Here is a 23,033-nt window from a genome sequence, read left to right as displayed (position 1 = left end):
CAAAACAAATGCTGCCCCCTTTACTGTTCATTTTGTAACTCACAAAATGCTTTTCGTCACTATACAGTAGTAAACTTTTCATGCATGCAGTGCTTTTGTGGAACCTCAAAATGCATTTAGTCTTTTGCACCTAGGGCACAAAGGGCGTCTAGTAGGTGAATAATACCTTCCAATGACTAGAAGATGGAGCGCTGGCTATGATTCTGCAGACCAGTGTAGTTGTTTTCAACGTGAATTTAAATGTAATTAAAATACAAATAGCTCCTGGGCTCATAGTCTTACTGTTGTACAGTGTATACTCATTAGTAACAAGTTTTGTATTACATTTTTTTTATAAATGAAAGTGAAAAATAAAATATTTATTCAAAAAAATCAAGAATTGAATCAAAATTATAGTTACATTGAAAAAAAACCTTCCATATGTTTATTAGTTGTTGTGTTTTTGTAAGTTCAACATCAAAACCTGAACTTTCAATTTCAATATATTTTTTTTTTTAAATTAACAAAACCATCCACCTTGATTTAGCACCATACAGCTCTACTACTTTTTTCACAACAAGGCCATCATCTACTCGTTAGATGACTGAGGTAATTTTATAATGACTTTCAGTGTCCCAGGGTTCGTCTGAACACGATTATTTTAGCCACACTAAATAACCACTGCGTGATTTTTAAAGATTGGCTAAACGACTCCAAGAAAGGCTCCTTTACCCCTTTATGGCTGAAATGCACAACCAGTAAACATTTGAAGACATTGCTAATGTTTATTTAAGTGATTTAATGTAGCATTTCAAATTAAATGACAGTTAATCAATCAGCAATCACGCAAAGTGTGTGATATGCTCAGGCTACAAAATCAAGATAGGCTATTATAATGACTTGGGGCTCCACAAAGACAGTGATGCAGATACAGAAGAGGATGTATGCGAGGGTGGAGATAGTGTGCCCAAAACACCAGAGTGTCCCAGAGGTGTTGGGCTGAAATCTCACTCACTGTTGACGCAAGCAGGAAAGAAGGGGATGATCCAGCTCTGAGACAATGGGCGATTATTGAATTAAATGAACAGAACACACTAGGTAAGACCACTAAACAACTAAAAAGAACCATAAATAAACATACTAAGGGAACTAGGTAACACAGGGAACAGAACTAGGAAAACCAGGCGTTTTTCAGAGTTACAACATGTACAGTAGTAACATATCCAATGAATAATGACTAGAACAAAGGCAGACACTTAAATACATTGATCACAAAGACGAAAAAGGGGCAGGTATCTATACTGAACCAGGTGCAACGAGGAGCAGGTGAAGAAAATCAAATTAACCAATCATTAAGGGCACAGGGCAACGAGGCACAGATGGGGCAGTTACAATTACCAGGCACAAAGAGGTCAAACAATTAGGGAACAAGGACCAAACACCAAGGGAAACCAAAATGGTGAAAGTCCATCCATTTTCTAAAGTGCTTATCCTACTGGGTCGCAGGGGGTCTGGAGCCTATCCCAGAAGCAATGGGCATGAGGCAGGGAACAACCTAGGATGGGAGGCCATCCCATCGCAGGGCACACTCACACACCATTCACTCACACATGCATACCTACAGGCAATTTAGCAAGTCCAATTACCCTCAGCATGTTTTTGGACTGTGGGGGGAAACCACAGTACCTGGAGGAAACCCCACGATGACATGGGGAGAACATGCAAACTCCACACACATGTAACCCAGGCGGAGACTCGAACCCGGGTGCTAGAGGTGTGAGGCAACGGTGCTAACCACTGCACCACCATGCCGCCCCGCTGTAACTTATGTTGGCTAATTTTATAGTGTGTTGTGTTGACTCAAACATTAGTCTGTTTCTGTTTTTGACTAGCCCTGCCTTCATCATGGTTTTGTCTAAGTTTGATACATTCTAGTATTGGTAATAACTTGGTCTCTGGTAAGTGGTCTTGATTGTATCACTACCATGGGGAAATATTACCTAATGCTGCTAACATTCACTAGCAGTATAAAAGGACAGTTGCTCGTAAGCTATAGTGTTTGAAAGTACATGGGAGTTAAAAATGAACTATCACCAAATATCTGTTTTTTTCAGACTATAATATATAGGTATTATAATGACTGAGGTCCTCACAAACTCAGCGTTGGAGGAAGAGTGATGCATGCAAAGGTGGGGATGATGCAGCCAAAACATCCAAGTTACATGGAGGCTTTGTGCCAAAATCTCACTCCCTGTCAGAAATACGGATGGACATTGTTTCCTCAACCTGTATGGTTTTGAACGTGTTAAATAATACCACTCAGAGCTGGAAAGTCTGCTTCTTACAGGAAGCGAGATCTTGTTGCTGGGGGCAGAGTGTGTCTTTATAAAAACAATGTTTTCGCTTATTAATTTACATCTTACTGATTTTGTAAAAAGAGCTATGAACTGGTGTGCGGATGTTATGAACATATGATCAAATACATAAGCTTTCTTATAGCTTTTATCTAAGAATGAAGTGGCACACAGGCATGAACTGAAAATTAAGTGATTTTTAAAAGAAATATACAAATAAAATTACAGATATCACTTTGTACATATTAACTGTTATATTTGTGGTTGGATACACGTCTCTGTCCTTCCTGGAATAATGAACCCATGTAACCTACTGAGTCAGGTTAACGGTGGGTATTCCCTGGCTGGGAGCCCCTGGAGATGCAGTCGACATAGTTTCACGGCTCGTGCCACGTTGAGCCCTGGAAGTGACTCGTATTGTGTTTACCTGTCCACGGGCATTTCCTGATTGTCCATACATCCTTCCTCCAAACGCCGATCCTGGTCAGAGTCACGGGGCACTCCCTGATTATTCCAGTCATAAATTCCTGAACAAGAAATGCCATCTGTTACTAACAGCTTATCAGCTGTAAATATAATTTTGCCAATGCTGACATACAGTACTAATGCACAAAATAGCACTTAATTTCAGAATAGGCTGAATAAACAAAATCCAATTTACCTGGTTCGTTGAATGTAAAAGTTGCAGGAACCACTGAGGCTTCTGCCTTTGTAAACCAAAAAATAACACAAGTATTTGTCTAACATCCTCTGTGTAACAATGTAATGGCAAATATTCAAATTTTTACTGTTTGATTATCGATTCTCATTTGATTATTGATATTAGAAGAAAACTTTATAATACATAGGTAACTTCAACAATCTGTAAAATTTAAGAAAATATTTTTCAAGTCTATTAGTAATTATTTTACATTCATATCCAACACATTTTATTTGCACAACACCAACATCAAATGTATTGTTATGAAACTTAATTTATTTTGAAGATGTTTTGAGAACTTAAAAAAGTTATACAATTGAAAGAGTTTGAAGTTTGATTCTGCAATGAAAAATCCCTACTTAAAAAAAGATAAAATCACTGTACAGTTTATGATATGTCAGAAATCTAGTAAATTACAGCCATAGCTAAGTAAATAAATTATAAGGATGAATTCACCTTTAATAAGAGGGGTATCCGTTTAGCTAAGAACTCTTTCTTTAGCATGCTGTCAATGGTGGGTCTGTGGGCCGGGTCCTTATGAAGGAGTTCATCCACCAGATTGCGCAGCTCAGCTGAGAAATTCTCAGAAATCTGTGGAGATGGCTTGCTCCACAACTCGAACATGAAGAATTGTTCCTGGTGTGAAAACTATAAGCAAATGGAATATTATAGTTATCTAGTCTGTATTTCTGTAGAATAACTGGTAACAAATACAAATATTAATGTCATACCTCATTATTGTGTTTTTTTTTTAAATTTATTTCAATTTATTACAGTAAAAATGAATTAAATTTCATTTGGTGTTGTGATATTTGGTTTTGTTGTTGTTGTTGTACAGAGGTGGGCACAGCTGACCAACCGCTAACTTTTCTTATATGAATTTAGCTTTGATTTGGTATTTTGCTCTGAAACGATCAAAAACATATAGGGGGCTAAAAACTTAATGTGAGGGCTGTTCCACGAAACAGGATTTCTTGCTTACCTGGATAACTTGTCGGATTTAGGGTAGTCTGGGCTAAATGTAAGGGAACCATTTACCCCAGACTACCTTAAATCCAAGAAGTTATCTGGCTAAGCAAAAAATCCTCCTTCATGGAATACCCCCCTACTTAACACTGAAGACCCATATCTCAGACTATAATGATTACCAGGGTATGTTTAGGATTTACCCAACTGGGTATTATTAGATTCTGTAGCGTTCCCCAAATATGTCTGCACCGAACATTTCTTTGTATGATATTCCATTTACAAGATATGAGCATTTTTCTTGGAGAAGCCCTATTTCACGGCTGGCCCATGCCGACATTTTACCCTCAGTGAAGCTGCTTGGGCACTATAAACATGGTGCTGTTTACCCAGAACTAGGAAGGAAGGACTTAGCTCTTTATTGGTCTATAGCTCTGTCAATGAGATCCAAGAAAATAAAATCTGCTTGTTAAGTCTGGTGTAAAGCATGGCATAAAACTGTTTCCAGGCCCAAACACTCCAAACATGCCACAGGAGCTGCTTACAGTATATTATTCATCATAACTTCTTTCTTTAGCAACACGTCGTTAACAATGAAAAAGAGGCTAACTTCCCCTAATTCAAGTTTTAAAATTGGGGTAAAAAAGGGCAAAAAGCTGGTTAAATTACGTTAATTGAAACTCTGTAATTCTTTTGTCAGGAGGAATCATGGCACAATTCAGTACATTATTTTCAGTGCAGTGCATACAATGAAACAAATGAACACATTTCTTGACGGGGGCAGAACATACATTCTAAAAACAAAAAAAAATTGTTAATTGTGTCAGTGAGTTTGCTATGGCTAATCCTTGTTACAATCTGTCATAATAGGTGATTTTGGAACGTTTCGATTTTGTAATAAATTACACCGAGATTGGAGACAAAGTAATTGATCAAATCTGGCTGGTATACTAAATTCGGGTATGTTGCTGAAAGCATGCGAGATGACATCATCAGAATATGTGTACAATTATATCAGAGCAAGGCAGAAACAGCCTCTGCATATGAGCCTTAATCTGATTAAAAGAAACAATTGCGGCAAATTGGCTTGTATTCAGGTAGGCCCTGGAAACAGTATTATCATATCATTGAAGCATCATGACTTAATTGGATTTGGGGCCTGTATCACAAAGCTGGATTTCTTGCTTAGCCAGATAACTAGTCAAATTTAAGGTAAGCTGAGGTAAATGTAAGTGAACAAAGATAAAGTCAATTCACACTAGGGCACCTTAAATCTGAAAAGTTATCCGACTATGCAAGATATCTTGCTTGGCAATACAGATCCCTGTTCCTCGCTTAGTTCAGGGTACCCCAGTTTAAATGGATTTTATCTTTATTCACAAACATTTAGCCCAGACTTCCTTAAACCCGACAAGTTATCAACCAATCATATCATGTGTTTACACATAGATAGCGAGCAGCATGCTAGATAGACTGTTGCAGATATGCTCAAAACAGACAGGAACAAATATGCATGATTTTAGGGTTTACAAATATTTTTGAAAATAAAACTTTATTCACTATCCCAAAAATAAAATGGTAGTGGATTTACAGTTAGTAGAACTAAATTTATTGGAAATTAATTGGTCCACTAAAAAGCAAAAATGCTAATCTGCTAATGAAAAAGTTAATTAGAGATTAGTGGAACCCTGCTCACCACTGTAGTTGTAGTAGTAGTAGTAGCAGCAGCAGTAACAATAATGGGCCTCAAAGTGCTCCAAAATTAGCTGAAGTTCCCTGCAGAACCTCAGATTATTAGGAAATTGTGCTTTTAAGCATCCAAAGTGGTTCCATACCATTTGAGATAAAACAGTTCATCAAAGAACATGATAAACTACTAAAAGATCCTTAGAGAAATGAATTGTTTAAAAGGATTCCTGGTTGCTCCTAAAAAGGTTCTGCATGTGTGCAAAACTGAAGAACCATAAATGGAGCCTCGAGTGTCCTTTAATTTTTACAGTGTAGGTTATACATTTATATGAAATACCAAATGAATTTTAGAAGCTGTCATATTTTACATTCATACTATTAGAAAACAAAGATCTGTAATACTTACGGCAAACTCAAGTGTGCAGAGTTCATACAGCACACAACCCAAAGCCCAGATATCACTGATGGTGATAAGAGAAATGTTAGTCAGTCAGTGCCACAAAACAGATTTTTAACGACCGAGTTCCTTTCCTACGACCAGGTCGTTATGTGAATTGGTCTGTAAGCCAGGAACTGCCCCTTACCAATATTTCAAGTATACCATACTGGTAGTGGGTTTGTGTCAACCATCTTTAAGTATTGTTTTAATGTTACCTTTTCACCATTTATAACATTTTTAGTATATGAATGTTTATACAGTAGTGTACTATATGCTGTAATAAACAGTGTACTGTCCTTCTTACGTGTTTTCTCCATATGTGACAGGTGAAAATCTACGAGTTAAACTGTAATAAACAAAACACAGAAAAGACTTCTCTAGCATAGCAAAGCCACAACAAGCCATCCAATAAGTGCTAACATTAATCGCTTAAGGAATTACAATTAAATGATATGCTAATACCTCTCCTGAAACCGACGGGGTTTGCATGTTCCAATGATCCCAGGAGTTAAGTTGCCCGGGGCTTTATGCCCCTTGTAGGGTCACCCAAGGCAAACAGGTCTTAGGTGAGAAAACAGACGAAGTGCGGCTCATTAGACCCCCGCATTATGAAAAATAACATTGATTCATGTTTTCCCTCACCCGGGCGTGGGTCACTGACCCCCCCCCCCCCACCACCAGGCCTGCACTCATGGGATCTGCCCGAAGAAGGAATATGGGTCCCCCCTCCAATGGGCTCACCACTTGTAGGAGAGGCCAAGGGGGTCAGGTGCAGTGTGAGTTGGGCAGTGGCCGAAGGCAGGGACCTTGGCGGTCCGATCCTCGGCTACAGAAGCTAGCTCTAGGGACATGGAATGTCACCTCTCTGATGGGGAAGGAGCCTGAGCTGATGTGCGAGGTTGTGAGGGTCCGACTAGATATAGCAGGGTCCCCTCGACGCACGGCTTGGGCTCTGGAACCAGCCGCCCTTCGCCTTCGGGTGGGGGGATGGGTCCTGAATGCTGTTTGTGCTTATGTAGTTCAGAATACCCACCCTTTTTGAACTCCTTGGAACGGGTGTTTGAGAGCATTCTTGTTCTAGGGGTTTTCAGTGCTCATGTGGGCAATGACAGTGAGACCTGGAATGGCGTGATTAGGAGGAATGGCCCCCCCGATCTGAACATGAGTGGTGTTTTGTTATTGGATTTCTGTGCTCGTCACGGATTGTCCATAATGAACACCATGTTCAAACATACGGGTGTCCATATGTACACTTGGCACCAGGACACCATAGGCCACAGTTCATCGTTCAACTTTGTGGTCGTGTCATCAGACTTGCAGCCGCATGTACTGGACACTCGGGTGATGAGAGGGGCGGAGCTGTCAACCGATCACCACCTGGTGGTGGGTTTGCTCTGCTGATGGGGGAGGAAGCCGGTCAGGCCTGGCAGGCCCAAGCATATAGTGAGGATCTACTAGGAACCTCTGGCGGAATCCCCTGTCAGTAGGAGCTTCAACTCCTACCTCCGGCAGAGCTTCTCCCATGTCCCGGGAGATTCAGAGGACATTGAATCCAAATGGGCCATGTTCCGTGTCTCCATTGTGGAGGTAGCTGACCGTAGCTGTGGTCGTAAGGTGGTCATTGCCTGTCATGCCGGCAATCCCTGAACCCGCTGGTGAGCACTGACGGTGAGGGATGCCATCAAGCTGAAGAAGGAGTCCTAATGGACCTTTTTGGTCTGTGGGACTCCAGAGGCAGCTGATGAGTGTCGGCAGGCCAAGCGGAACATAGTTTTGGTGGTCACAGAGGAAAAAACTCAGGTGTGGGAGGAGTTTGGTGAGGCCATCAAAAATTACTTCCAGATGGCTTCGGAAAGATTCTGGTCCACCATCCAGCGGCTCAGGGTAGGAAAGCGGTGCAACATCAACACTGTTTATGGTGCTGCTGACCTCAACTCAGGACGTTGTGGGTCGGTGGAAGGAATACTTCGAAGATCTCCTCAATCCCACCGACGTACCTTCCAATGAGGAAATCTAGGGACTCTGGGGCAGAGGTCACTGAGGTGGTTAAAAAGCTCCTCATTGTTGGCAGTAAGTCGGACTCATTTCCAGTGAGGGTTGGACTCCGCCCAGGCTGCCATTTGTTACTGATTCTGTTCATAACTTTTATGGACAGAATTTCTAGGCACAGCCAGGGCATCCGGTTTGGTGACCTCAGGATTAGGTCTCTGCTTTTTGCAGATGATATGGTTCTGCTGGCTTCATTGGACCGTGACCTTAGGGTCTCACTGGAGCAGTTCGCAGCCGAGTGTGAAGTGGCTGGGATGAAAATCAGCATCTCCAAATCCAAAACCATGGTCCTCAGCCAGAAAAAGGTGGAGCGCTCTCTTCAGGTTAGGGAGGAGGTCCTTCCCCAAGTGGAAAAGTTTAAGAATCTCGAGGTCTTGTTCATCGGCAAGAGAAGGATGGAACAAGAGATCGACAGGTGGATCGGCGGGGCATCAGCAGTGATGCGGGCGCTGCATCGGTCCGTCATAGTGAAGGAGCTGAGCCAAAAGGCAAAGCTCTCAATATATCAGTCGATCTACATTCCTACACTCACCTATGGTCATGACCTGTGGGTAGTGACTGAAAGAATGAGATATACAGGTGGCCAAAATGATTTTCCTCCGCAGGGTGGCTGGGCTCTCCCTTAGAGACGGTGAGAAGATCGGTGATTCAGGAAGAGACATTTCGAGAGGAGCCAGATGAGGTGGCTCGGACACCTGTCAGGATGTCTCCTGGACACCTCCCTGGTGAGGTGTTTCGGGCATGTCCCACTGGGAGGAGGGCCCAGGGAAGATCCAGGAAACGCTGGAGAGACTATGTCTCTCGGCTGGCCTGGGAACGCCTCAAGATTCCCCCGGAGGAGCTGGACGAAGTGGCCAGGGAGAGGGAAGTCTGGGTTTCCCTGCTTAGACTGCTGCCCCCACGACCTGACCCGGAAAATCGGTAGAAGATGGATGGATGGATGGATGGATGGATGGATGAATGGATGGATGATATGCTAAGATGCATGTACGGCGATGAACTGCAATTCAATGAATCACTGTTAGCTTGTTTTTGCACATTACCAAACTAAAGAAAGAATAGAAAATAAATCACTTGTACGTATTAACTAAGATATGAAACAATAAAGTAAAAAACTTACAGCCATTGCTTTCGAAGACATAAGAAACAGGAAAACTTTAACCTGAAAACCATCTATATCCTTCTTTTGGCGACCCAAATAAATCATAGAGCAGAATAAGCAGAACAGAATGGGAATGCCGCGTTGCTGTTTCTATAACCAAAGTTCTCCTACAGCGTATAATACCACTGGTCAGACAGCTGCTTGTAAGTCCGTTACACAGGTAGGTCATTAACTGAGGAGTGTTTGTATTTGGCTGAACACTGCTAATTACTAAAGGAACTGTAAATTAGTAATAATGAAAGCATAAAAGTCACAATGATACAATGTTTATATTTTGCATGAAAAATTACACACCTACACTTAATTTAAACATTTCAATATGCCATAATTGATAATTGCTAATGTGTTTTGAACAAGATATAAATAGATATAAATATCATGACCACAACACTACACAAGACTAGACAATTTGTTTGAACTTTGTCAGTTTCACCAGTATCATGTTTAATAGTTGAACTAGAAAATAGAATTAGACACCCAGGGGAAAACTATAAAAATACATAAGAGCTGCACCTCAAGTCCGGGCTGGTGAAACTGGACGCTGATTGCACACTTTACATTTAGGCAGATTTAAGTGACAGCTAAGCCTGGTAAACTACAAATTTAGTTAGCTGAACAGTTCAAAACACCTTCAAGTGAGTTCAATGACTGAGGACACACTACAATTTTCCAGGTGTATTAACTTACATAACGTACATATATTTAAGTCATTTTATATTTATTACTCAGATTTTTTTTCTGTAAATTCTGTTAGGAAACATCTAATAGTTAATATATTGCTATAATGTAATAATATGGTGTGTAAGTAGTGATGCACAGGATCAGGAAATCCTTTGCGATGGATACCCTGACCGTATATAACTGTGATTCCCTGACCATTCAGATCCTTCTGTGTGCCACACCACCTCATTTACCTCATGTGGAATCCCCATATTATCAACAATTTCTAGTTATGTTAATTTCTGTTGTGTGTATAAGTGCGTTTCTGTAAGTGATTCCCTAGTCTGGTTATTGACATCATTTTTTCCTGTTGTTCTGTGCTCTTGAGTGTGTCTTACCCCTGAATAAACCCGACTCCCTGGACTCATGTACCCACTTCCCTGTTCCTTATCACAGAAGTGTGACAATAACAATTGATACCATTGAAACAAAAGTCTTAGGCAGTCAAAGAAAATGTTTTAAGCTATTTATCTGGGTAGCAAGTGTATATTTTCTCAGGAAAAGACTATTTAACCATGTGCAAACAGGTAACAAGAAAAAGTAAGAAGAATTTTTTCTGTTCTCCAAAAGTTACAGATATCTTGGTTGACTAGATGAACTCTGCTTCAGTTTCCAAACCTCTACTCAGGGGCACCCCAGCCATTCTATGAACATGTTAAAATTCACCACCAGCCCAATTAATTTCATTAAAGAACTCAACGAACACCTCCACCACGTTTTAGAGAATAACACATTTGCCACCTTCCAACAATTAGTCAAAGTATGACATTAGGAAAGAACAATACCTCTGGTACCTCCAAATAAAGTATGTTATTATATTAAACAACAGTTTACTACCATCTCCACAGACAAAATTCTCTCAATATTATACAAACTTGTATCTAATGTAGATACAACAATTTCCATCCCAGTCGGAGCCTGGGGATAGGACCTATCATCAACAACAAACAAAAAATTCTGGACCCAGATATACAAGAACGCCTTCAGTACGATTAAAAACACTAACTTGCATCTAATTTAATATAAATTAATTCACAGAGCACACATCACCTAGGACACGATGTATAAAATGGACTTTCTAGAAATGGACACATGTTCACAGTATGCACTATGCACCCCAAATACCTACTTTCATTCCCTCTGGCTCTGCCCACCAATTCAAAGTTTCTGGAAAGAAATCACTAACGGAATCTCCTCTATCTCCTCCTCTAAACTAAAGCATTCCTCTATCTCCTTCCATTTGTCTACTTGGAAATCTCACAAGCATAACCCCAAAAACTGAGGATGCAGAACCCATACTGGTCGCCTGAGCTATCGCCAAGAAAACTTTCTTGTTAAAGTGGAAAACCAGACATACAATAAATATCACACAATGGTCAAACCTACTCAAAGAATACACATCCATGGAACATATTAACCTACAGCACCAAACCCCAGAAGTCTGGAGCTCATTTACCACCACATTGGACTTGCCTGTAAACTAAACCCACAGAATGACACGCATAATTACACTCACACTTGCACAGACACACACATTGACACTACAGCTTCTCAATGCAATCATACCTCAATTGCTGCATCTCATAAGCTCTCACAACTTCACAGAGAACCCATAACTTTCCCAGGGAGTGTATGGCTTTGCTTCATCCTGTCCTATCTTGTGTGCCTGCATCAATCTGCTATGTCATGTCTTGTCTGTCTTACCTGCCATGTCTTATTTGTCCATCTGTATACCATGATGTCATAATGGGAGATGGGCAGGGGGTGGGCATTGGTGGGCATGGGTGGGTTGCTTCAGAGTGGCTTCACTTAATGAATTGATCCATTGCTCAGCTCATTAAAAATAAAGTTGTCCGACGAAGAGGGGGGTGGTGGTAGGGTATTAAAAAAAAAAGAACTCAACGAGATCTTGATTAGCCAAATAGACACTTTGGTGTCATAGGTGACTTTAGGAGATCTTTTGGAATGGTGAAGCTAGCACAATTTGGCAGACATAAAATCATAATTCAACACCAACATAAAGATAATTTCAACACAATTCTCATTGACTCCCCAAGGCTTTTACTGTAGAGGTATTGGTTATAATGACATGAGTCAAAATTTAAAGGTATATTGAAAACAACAACTAGTAAATGTCAAGTCAGATACAATACCTTTTTTCATTAAAAATGTCACCTTTCCACAGTTCGGGAGAGATATAAATAGGTTTTTCTAACTTGTTTTTTGCATATTCATCTTTCCTGGAATAAAAATCACAGCATATCATTATACAATTCACATACTAGTTTGACTCTGAGGCATATATTTATAATTACTCTTAATTATCAATCAAATATTTTACATTATCCTTAAATTATCCTTTGAAAATGTTTCCAGACTAGTGACATGTAAATGGAGTAACATCTACAGTGTACCCAGGGATAATCTCCACGGTCACAGAGGCCTAGCACTGAATATGTAGTTATTCCAAATGGCCAGATGAATGACTACTTCATTGTTAGGCAGGTATAATTTTTTACATGCGTGCAGTTATGTAAACTCGAATTATTTGTCCGGCAAACAAACCAAATCTGGGTGCTGTTGCACAGAACACTAGTTTGAACTAAACTCAGAGTCTGACATTTAATTAAAAGAATGTGCGTATTTGGTGTAAATCCACACCATGATTCAGCTTGGCTGTCTCCCATGCCTTCAGGGGTAAAGGACCATGTTCTTGTTGAATAATCTCCTACTAATTCTACACTTTCTTTGTGATGAACTTTAACTTCCACCAATTGCAAACCAAGAGCAGATGGTCTGATACGTTCGAGACCATCATATGCTGATTATTCTTCTTCATGGCTCCAACAGAATGTTACCAATTTGCACTGCTACCAAGATGTCCTGGATATAGAAGCAATTTGGGCAGCAGAAATCAGGCTCACATACAGGATACCATTGCTCCCCAAGACTGCTCTGCAGCCTAAATACATGTATTATGACACGCTGATATAGAATTCAACACATGATGTCTAAATACATTACCTGCGTAGGATTTTAGAAACTCCAAAGTCTCCCAGCTTGATGGTTTCTTCTTTGGTCAAAAATATGTTCTAGTATAAAGATAAACAGCAAAGATCACTAATATAGTGGTTATTGATGTTTTTCTTTGCTTACAAACTGCACAGGGATCTTACACCATCTGAATGGTAAAACAAACATGTGGTCTCTACCTGAGGCTTTATGTTTCTGTGTACAATATTCCTGTGATGAACATATTTCAGGGCCAAGCAGATCTGCACAAACCAGTCCAGGATCTGGAAAACAGAAAGTATCATGTGTAAAAAAATTATATAAAATTGGCAAATATTTTACCCTAGACTTCATAAGTGTCTGTATAAAAGCCATTTCTTATCATTTTTACTGTATGTGTAAAACCCTTTACAGATTACAGTAATCTGTCCCTGTCAGCACCCGTCTGACTCTGTCCTCCATGTCCTGTTTTTGGCCAGCATGTGTTGCTGGTCATCCTGGTTCCCCCCCCCCCCTCTTGTAGACCTCAGCCCATGTGTTTCACCTTGTTTTCTGGGCTGCTGCATAGCAGCACATGTGGCTTAAAAGCTGTACTTTCCAGTGGGCTGAGGCTGGCTAGAGATTCTATGTTTATTAGGCTTTTTGATTCCTAGTGTTTATTACTTTGTGTATTTTCCTATCTTTAGGTTTTCCCCGCTTCTGCTTTGCTTTATTATTTCTCTGTATTATGGTTCTAGTCCCTTCATTCTGTGTTCATTTAGTTCTGCTGCTTCCACCTGTTTCTCATTGTTCCTGCATCTCTCTTGATTTGGGTAATTGATTGAGTTACACCTGTTCCTTGCTTTCCCTTGTTTAATGTGTGTGTTTATGTGCCTGTTTCCTCTCTGTTTTCTAGTCTGTCATTGGTCATGCCCATGTGATTGTGTGTTAGGAGTTCAGTTTGTTTCATAGTCGTGCTATTTGTGCAGGTCTGTTCCCTGGTGTCATTATTTTATGGTTTCTTTAGTTGGTTCTTTTTTCCCCCACTAGTTTTTGTCCCATTATGGTCCCTGTAATCTGTGCTTTTCCCTAGTTCCCTTTTTCCCTCTGCCATAACCAGAAAATGTCTAGGCTTTTACAGTGGCCTACTGCATCACTTTAAATCTATAGGTTACCTTTTCTTCTAAGAATGGAGTATCTTTACTTTTTTGCGCTTTAATTTTTTCAGAGAGATCTCCACCTTCACAGTAATCCATCACTATGTAGCGGTTGTTCACTGTGTAGAAAATCAACCTGTTATTCCTAATTCATGAAATGGGTCATTTAAAATCGAAGTGCATTAGAACAAAACTACTGCAAAAATCTTTAACACATCATCTTTGTTGTTGATAATGCTTTAATATAGTAAGGAAATATATGAGCAAACCAGTTATTCTAATGTGTTCAAAGCTGGTCACTTCACATTTAATCAAACACACAGCAGCTGTACCGTCAGTAAAGGACTCCACATAGCGGACAATGTGAGGATGGTCCATGTCTGCCAGACTGGCCACTTCCCTCTGTGTTCTCTGCACGATTTTATCATCCATCTAAATCAATCAATCACACAAACAATGAGTAAACTGAAACAGAGAACACATTCCACATTTAGCACATTTTCTTAATAATGTTTTTAGACAGTACCACAGACTTACGTTTGTCATGCTAATAGTCTTGATGATGTATTTCCTCCCATTTTTATTCACCAGAGCTGCAGTCCCAGTATTTTTGGTTCCAACTTCTTTCGGAAACGTGTAGCCACACTCAGTCAGAAGACTTTGTTTACTGCCCATATCTGCATAAAAAAGTTAGTTCCACTTAGCCAACCAAATTTCGTATTGTAGACGTTTTTTTTTTTTTTTTAAGAATTTGATGTTAATGATAATGGTTATATATGACTTTTTTTTAAAAAGCAGCATTGTATTTCATAAATATGAAAATTCCTTTATTTATTCATTTAAAGTTATACATTCCTAACAAGCTATGAAAATGTTTAAAGACACGCAAATACAATACGTACCAAAGTTCAGTTAATAAGGACTATTGCCAAGATTTTATTCACTTTTCTTTCGCAGTTCCAGCAAAATAAAGCTGTCAGTCTCATTCATATGTGTGTTTTCAAGGAAGTGGTCTACATTACACAGATATGCTTATAAGTAAGTAATGAGTCATGTGATTTGAACATGTGCACAAACTAGAATAACAGGATGCACAAAAATAGTCAAACCTGGTGTATGTATATATGTACATAATTTCCCCTTGGAAAACTGGTCATGGAAATGTCTATTCACTAGTTGCCTTCCACAAAAAGGCATAAATGGTTCATTCAAACAAACTACCTGCTCACACACAGTAATATGCAAATCAAACCTTGGTTTTGCATAGTCCGGTGATGGCAACTGTAAATAAAAAACTAAAAATAAGAATTTTGAATAGTGTGATGTGGGGCATGACGTAATGTTATATTTCAAGGCCTAAGCACATTTGCCAGAAACAAGAAAATGTATAGTTGTGCATTTCCAAATTATTTATTTATGGCACATGCATACATTGCCCAGCTGTTCTGTACTATTTTACACTTTCAAATTAAATGTCAAACTGTGTGTCATTGACTGAGTACTTGTATGTTGTGTAATGATAAAGTTAAATATAATAAGGTGTGTTTTATGGCCACTGCAGTAAATTTTGTCAGCCCCAAAAAAGTGGTCAAATCTGAAGATGGAGAGAATGAAATGACTTGGCAATATGACTGTAATTACTGAGAGCAAATGCATATCATCACCCTCAAACTTCAACATGTGTCTGCCAACTATGATGAGGGATGTTGTTGCCCTATTGAGCGATATTTTACCAGAGCAGTCAGAAGATTTGTTACATGAAACTCAAAATGAATAAATCACAAGTTGACCCAGGCTATTGAGCTACTATATTTGTCAATTTCATGTTGGCATCACATATGACTTATTAATAGAATAAAATGGCTTTTGATTGACAAAAGTTGCTCAATTAGCACTCATTTCATTGGCTGCATCCAGTACCAGTCCTAACTGATGTGTTGCCCTCGAAAAGCATTACTGCTGGTGCCCCCCATCTAAGGCAATATGAAATTGTCTGGAAAGTAAGCATACTCTCAGCAGCCGGTTTCCTAAGCAGCTACCAAAGGATTGATCAGTCAAGTCACAGAATTTAAAATAGCAAATTAAATTCTCCAAGGAAAATGCATAATCTCTGGTTTACACAAATAAACAGAATCCCAATAGAATGAAATACAATAATAATAGCAAAAACACATCTCAGTATATATTGTGGTGCCGGGCAGACCAAGGCATTGGGGCAGTGGCGAATTAAGATGAAGAGAGATGTATTAAAACAAAGCTGCTTTTTAATCATACTCCTTAAAAGCATCGCATGCAAGCAACACAATGAGACAATGAATGGCAGAGAAATGTGGGGAAGTTACATTAAGGAGGGTAAGGCATACACACAATGGGTAATTGTCTTTTTCTAAATGTCCCAAATGTCACATACCCCTCCTTGTGAGTTTTTGTAGACTGAACAATCCATTTTCTGTAACTTCTATTCAGGGTCACAGAACCTCTCCTACATGCAAGCCAGAGAACAACGTAGGATGGGGTATCAACCCATCTTACAGCACACTAACAAACCCAGGAGATTTGAAGCCAGGTCACACCACTGCACCACCATGCCACCAAGTTTTACACATATGCCCATATTTTCCTGTCAAATACATTTTGTTTGATAAAACCTGGATTTTGTGTAAAAAGATGTAAGCACATCTTTCTGAGTGTGCGCAAGTGTGATAAATAAGTGGTCTGCCTTTTTTAAAGTGAAAGAGACTTTTATTAAGAAAATAATTTGGGGGTCTACTTCGGGGGGGGGGGGGGGGGGAGTAATAAATTAGAAATTTGTGAACTGGTTTGAGGTGGGGTTGGGACAGTAAAACATCTTGCTCCCTAATTTTGTCATTACTAAATATCAGCATGACAAATTTCCAGGATATTGTGCCAGATATGCTATTCCTTTTTTTGTCGTGCGATTGGAGTGTTTTTAACATGATTTGATTTGTAGTATTTGCTGTTTGGTTCCTTTTTGTTTTTATTCGGAGTGTGAACTAACAGCAGCCTAATAAAGGGAGTGTTTATGGTCTTCACGTCTCCCCTATGGTGATCACGAATCTGTGTCCTTTTATATTGGAGTGGGTTTTGAACTCCGGTATTCTAATTCTCTGGGTGCAATTCCCAGAGTGGCGTAGTCGGGTTGTCCATTTCCATATTCCCTCGCTGCTTCCTCCCCCAATAACGCCACACCTGCATTCCCTCCATCAGAATGTAATAGTGGTAGGTATGGTCCACTGGCCCAACAATGGCATCCAGTTGGGCAGCCAAAGGGTGTGACAAATGAAATCTGACTCCAACTGATTCATAAACATTTTAGTTAAGAACTCCAGAGAATTTGTGGTTCTGCTTGCTTTTGAGTTTTTTGTATACTACGTTCATTCATTTGTTCTGGATTGTGATGTTGCACAGGATTCTTTTGTGGCTGATAAAGCAAAATCCATAGACGCAATATGTACCCAGACTGGTCTTGTTAAGGAACTGCAGGGTGGCTACAGACTAGCACAATGTCAGCTTAGCTGGTCAATACAGTGCATGGATTCAGTCTATCTGAATTAACCTCGTACACAGGCTAAGCATCTGGGTTTAACTCGGAAACTCAGCATGTCTGATCAAGTTAGGGATCATAGTTTAGCCGACTGACTAAACTCAGAAACTACACAGGAGTTTATCAATGCATAATATAACAGCCCCTTACATCCAGTTTAGGTGAGTCGAGTGAATAGTCAGGGGTCATGGGATTCCCACAGCATGAGAGTCAATTTCAGTATTGATTAGCAGGATGAGAAAAAGGGCGAGAACGGGAATCATATTAAGTGACCACTGTTTATATGGTGATCTGATGTACGTGAACACTACGATCTTTATTTTGAACACAGTGCTAGCTGTTTTGTTGAATTTAAGTCCCCAAAGTGGGACATTATAAAACGCTTAATGAGGAAAAAGCTTAACGTGGCTAAATGTTCCAGAACATTGACCAATAATCACCAAATTTCTCTGACATATTTGGTCATAAACAATTCTACCTGGCAAAAAAAATCTAAACCGAAATCACAGCAATATGGACTTTATCTCACATTAAAATTTGACCAGACACATATGAGAGAAAATTTGGCGATAATTGATTGTTGTTTTGGAACACTTAGCCACGTTGAGCTTTTTCACGTTAAGCGTTTTACAATTTCCCCTTCGGAACAGTCCTGTTCGCTAGTGGCTGGTTGGTTGCTTTTTTTTTTATGGACTAGACTCATCGAGTCAGGAAAATATGTCAAAGGAAAATTTGAGTTTATTACTTGGATTAATTTTCAAAAAGCTGGATCAGAATAACAACGAAAACATGCAACTGGAGCTATTGCAGCGGATGCTGGAATAAGTAACAAGACCTGTATGAAAAGTTAGTGTGTGGTAGGAAAGCAACCAGCTCCTGGAAGAATAGTTCAATGGTGAAGTTAGTGTTCTTCATGCATACGTTATGAGAAAAGATCTACAAACACGAAGTCAATGGAAATAGCTAAGGTGAAAGATATAAGGTAGGAGAATATTTTCGTTCTGTGAATGCATTGTGATAGACCTGCCGTGTGCACTTTGTATATGTTGTACAGCAGCAGAAACGTGTGCTTGTGTGCCGGTTACAGTTTGTGCATAGCAGGCGTTCATTTGCTGGGAGTGTTGCTGCATGGCTGTAGTTGTGTTTGTGGTTTTATTGCGATACTAGGCTTGGTGCAAAACCATAGCCTTCTTGATTAACTATGTTTTGTCTTAAAATCATTCCCCTCCCCTCTTTCAGAATTGGGAGGGACCAGGATTAATTCTTCCAGGATTGGGTTAGGACTGGAATTTTATTGTAGAAGGGGTTCTGTCATGCCCGACTCGTATGCTCCTCGTGTGTGTCACGCCCCCTGATTACCCATGTGTGCTTCCCTGATCGTCTCCACCTGTGTCCGATTACTTTGATCAGTCTTGTCCTATTTTAGTCTTAGTCTTGCTTGTCTCCCTTGTCCGTCATTGTGGTTATGGCGTGGTTCAATGTTTCCTGTTCCCTGAATAAACCCCGTAGTTTGCCCTGATTCCTGCCTGTGTGCCTAGTCCTTGGCCACCTGCCCGCACGATTGCCGCAAGGTTCTGCATAGATCGTGACAGGGACAGGAGCGAAACCCCACTCTCGTGTCATTCCGTGTTATGCAAAGCATTCACAAACCATAATGCGTACAGAGATCTACCTAAATCTAACCCAAGGAAAGTGCCAGAGGACCCAGTCTCAGAGTTGTTAGGTCTGATCATAATTTTCATGCCGGTCATTTCTTTTAACAGTAAAAGTGTGATTTGTGAGGGAGGCCATCTCAGATGTGCTTCTGGGTTTTTGTGTGCATTGATTTTTTTCCTTTCTTTTTCTGAGTTTATATGCACTCAGTTTGCTGTTTAGTTGGACCAAATCCCTTAGGTGCCTTTGGCGTACTTTGGTGAATGGCAGTGTAGACCACTTGTGTTATTACTGTTATGTGTGTAATCGGTTGCAGTGCATGTTATTTTCTTGTTTTGGTTGGTGTTTTTTTTTTTCCTTTTGAGATTATTTTCTCAAGCCACTTTAAATTGATCTGGGACAACACCTAAAGTGAGGAGATAAAGCGGGTGAAGATTGTTCTGTAGGAAAATCAATCTAATGTCGCTGTAACATCAAAGACCCAGATCACAGACTCCTGTTTGACTGCGACCCAGTACTTGGTGTCAGCTGATGTTTCTTCAGGCTCCAAAATGAAAATGGATAAGGCGAGCTTATGGCCAGGCAGAAATGGCACAGTAATCAGAATATATAAAAATAATCTAGTCCGCAGAAGTCCAATTGCTAGTCTGATATTTACTGTAAACATACCAACTGGAAATACAAAATAACATAAGAGAAACTGAAAGTCATACTGTAGTAAATGCGTGACTCCACTGTTTATCTTGTATAACTTGTCAGATCTACTTTTTCCTGTTTGAACAAGTATTCCTTTTCTCAAAAGCCCAGTGTTGTACACACACTGTCACACACACACCCACCACGCAGGCACATCACATGCACACACACCAACAGACATACAACATGCAATTTAGAGATTTCTGCTTAACCATATGCGCTACTGACCCAACTGGTTCCATTTTGGTGCCAGCAGCTACCCCCGACACCGTCTTGTGTCACAGTCACACAGGGCTTATGATGCTTTACATTTTTACATCAAAAGTGTCCTTATGCTCACCCTCAAGCTGCTTTAGACACAGTCATGGTGTCTTTTGCTTAGAGTGTTTTGAGTTAAGTTCATATATAAGGTTTCCCTGTACCAGCAGCCTGTGTCAACCATGCCTAGACATGACACCCATGGAGGAAAGTTGCTGGGAGCCTGTATTAAATTAACTGTGAAAACATACCAGATTTTAGCCGAAGGTAAACCCACTTTCAATATATTTACTTGTTGATCCACATTTCATATTATTTTCTGTGTACATTAAGCATTCATATGTACTGTAGTAGGCCTGCATGTAGCCCATGCTGTAATTTTTGTACATCTTTAGTTTGTTTATCAATTTGTTTTGAAGGATCTAAGCACATTGAGTTAATTGATGTTTAGTGGATTTGAAGGGCCCTTGCACTTCATGAAATGTACATATTATAAGGTAGACAACAGAAATCAAAAACACTCACTACTCTTAGTACTTTTAAAGTAAACTACTCTCTTGCCCTTACGTCAGAGGTTTGCAACAGAGGTACCTTTACTATACTATTTTTTTTGGAAGTTACAATACTTTTATTTATGGAGGGATATTTCCGCCATCATGACAAAAATAAAATTTGCCCAATTTGTTCATTATGTTGGGAAAGGTTTTGCATTATAACATAATATTGAATGATCTGCTTAAATGGAAACATTAATGATTTTGTTAAAACAACGTTCGTTATAATGTAATGGGTACCTTATTTTGTTATAAGGAAAGAAGGAAGGTCAAAGCAAGCAAGAGGCAAACCAATAATCAATCGTTTATAAGATTTGATCAAAGATTTACTGACGTATAAACCTTTACAGCCTCCTACTGTCTCCTCACCTGGTACTACCTCAAACGACATTAAGTAAAAAACCTGTACTCGCTTTTCTTTCTTTAAATTCTGTTTGACATCAGGTGCAGTACAAAGTAAATTTACCTGACATGACTTAAGATAAAATTTCTTTATTAAAGCAGGTTGCGCCTAGAGTTGACATCAAAGAAAAAGTATTTCCGTTCCAAAGAAGTGACCCCCCCAAACAACAGAAAGGTTTGGTTCTTATACATTTCTGTGACTCCCCTAAAAGGGAATCTTCTACCCCACTGGTTAAGATGGAAAGCGTGATGACCTCAGAGGTGATGACCTCATGCACCTCCACATTCCTCCAGGCCCAGGGACAGACAGCCAGTCGCTACCAGCTGCATCCCACTTTTTCTACCCCTTCACACTTTTCTATTTAATCCATTCCATGCAATCAAGCAAATCAGTTTAAACACAGCACACATATAAGGCTACATATGAATATATGTCTGTTTCTCTATTTCCAGCTGCTCCCCTGTTATCTTCCTCTGTGACATTGACCAGCCTCTGTAATACGCCTCGTTCTCTCAGCAAGGCAATGGAGCCTCCGATTATCTTCACACACAGGTGGTTTCAGCTTCCAGGTTCAGGGTCAGCGAAAGACACACACACAAAAACACACACACACATACACACAGTGTTCTTGCTTAAAGCCTAAGACATTGACAGCCCTCCCAGAATGCCCCCCTCCCAGTCCAACTGGAATTTCAGTTTGCACATGGCAATTTCCTATTACACAGAATAAGCTTCACACGGTTTACCTGGTGGTTCTTCTAGCAGAAAAGTTGTAGGAACTACTAAGACTTCTTCCTTTATACCCCAAAAAAGAAGAAAAAAAATTATAATATCCTATTCTTAACTATGTAACTGTAAAGGTTAACTTTTTAACTTTTTGAGTATGAAATTAGATTCACTCAGAATATATTGTTGCAGAAATCTTTTGAGAAGCATTGGAAAATTGAACGTTTTTTAACTTCAGTTTTTGTCACTTTCACCTGAACCATTTTATTTGCATGAAATTCCTCTGTCTAATACTGCCTATAACACTGCACAACACCATCAAGAAAAGTATCGTCGATATAAAACTTAATTTATTTAGAAGATCCAGATAAGAAACATGTTTGAGATACTGTATCCTGAGTGTACAAGCAGTTATACATTTGCAAGCTTTTTAAGTTAAATATTAATTTACAAACCTAGCAATACAAAATCCCTTTTTATATAAAAACTACTCAAATTACAGTAGTTTTGGTAACGCTTTACTTCAGGGGACACAAATAATGTAGTATTGTGCTATTACTTACGTATTAAATAACCATAAATTACTTTCGTTACAAACTAATCTCATGTTTCTTCATCATTAATGAATCGTGAGGCTTGTTTTATCCCAAGCAATTACTATATCTACACTTGTTACTATATGTGTAAATTGTGCAAACTTTGTGAACTACGGAAGAAACTACTGAAGGAAGTAATGCAGGAACAAATAATGAATGACAGGTAAAATACTAATCCCACATTTGTTCATTGTTACTGAATTGTGATGCATCATTCATCCCAAGCGGTTACTATATTTATATATTACCAAATCTTAGTTCTGTAAATCTGAATGAACTACTGAAGGAACTACAAAGAAATGAATGATGACACATCATTCATCTTAAGCGGAGATTATATTTGTTCATGATTTTCACTTCAATAGCATCCGAAGTA

The 23,033-nt window shown here is 39.5% G+C and overlaps 2 protein-coding genes across 2 annotated transcripts in view; both read right to left on the bottom strand.

Moving 5' to 3' along the window:
* LOC125704855 (apolipoprotein L3-like) overlaps positions 1-23,033 on the bottom strand; it is a 37,507-nt gene that overhangs the window by 2,003 nt on the left and 12,471 nt on the right. The gene's annotated exons all lie outside the window — the stretch shown is intronic.
* Positions 1-23,033, bottom strand: part of LOC125705231 (serine/threonine-protein kinase Nek1-like) — a 35,863-nt gene that overhangs the window by 9,081 nt on the left and 3,749 nt on the right. The window contains exons 4-9 of the mRNA XM_048971674.1: positions 13,271-13,354; positions 13,083-13,150; positions 12,212-12,298; positions 6,095-6,149; positions 3,490-3,681; positions 2,761-2,813 (exon numbers count right to left, since the gene is read on the bottom strand). Of these exons, the coding sequence (XP_048827631.1) occupies positions 2,761-2,813; positions 3,490-3,681; positions 6,095-6,149; positions 12,212-12,298; positions 13,083-13,150; positions 13,271-13,354 (539 nt within the window). The remainder of the gene's footprint in view (positions 1-2,760; positions 2,814-3,489; positions 3,682-6,094; positions 6,150-12,211; positions 12,299-13,082; positions 13,151-13,270; positions 13,355-23,033) is intronic.

Source organism: Brienomyrus brachyistius, chromosome 12 (assembly GCF_023856365.1).
Source record: "Brienomyrus brachyistius isolate T26 chromosome 12, BBRACH_0.4, whole genome shotgun sequence".
NCBI classification, from domain to species: Eukaryota; Metazoa; Chordata; class Actinopteri; order Osteoglossiformes; family Mormyridae; genus Brienomyrus; species Brienomyrus brachyistius.
The sequence above is the reverse complement of the archived record's forward strand: the minus strand, read 5'-3'. Positions and strand labels throughout refer to the sequence as shown.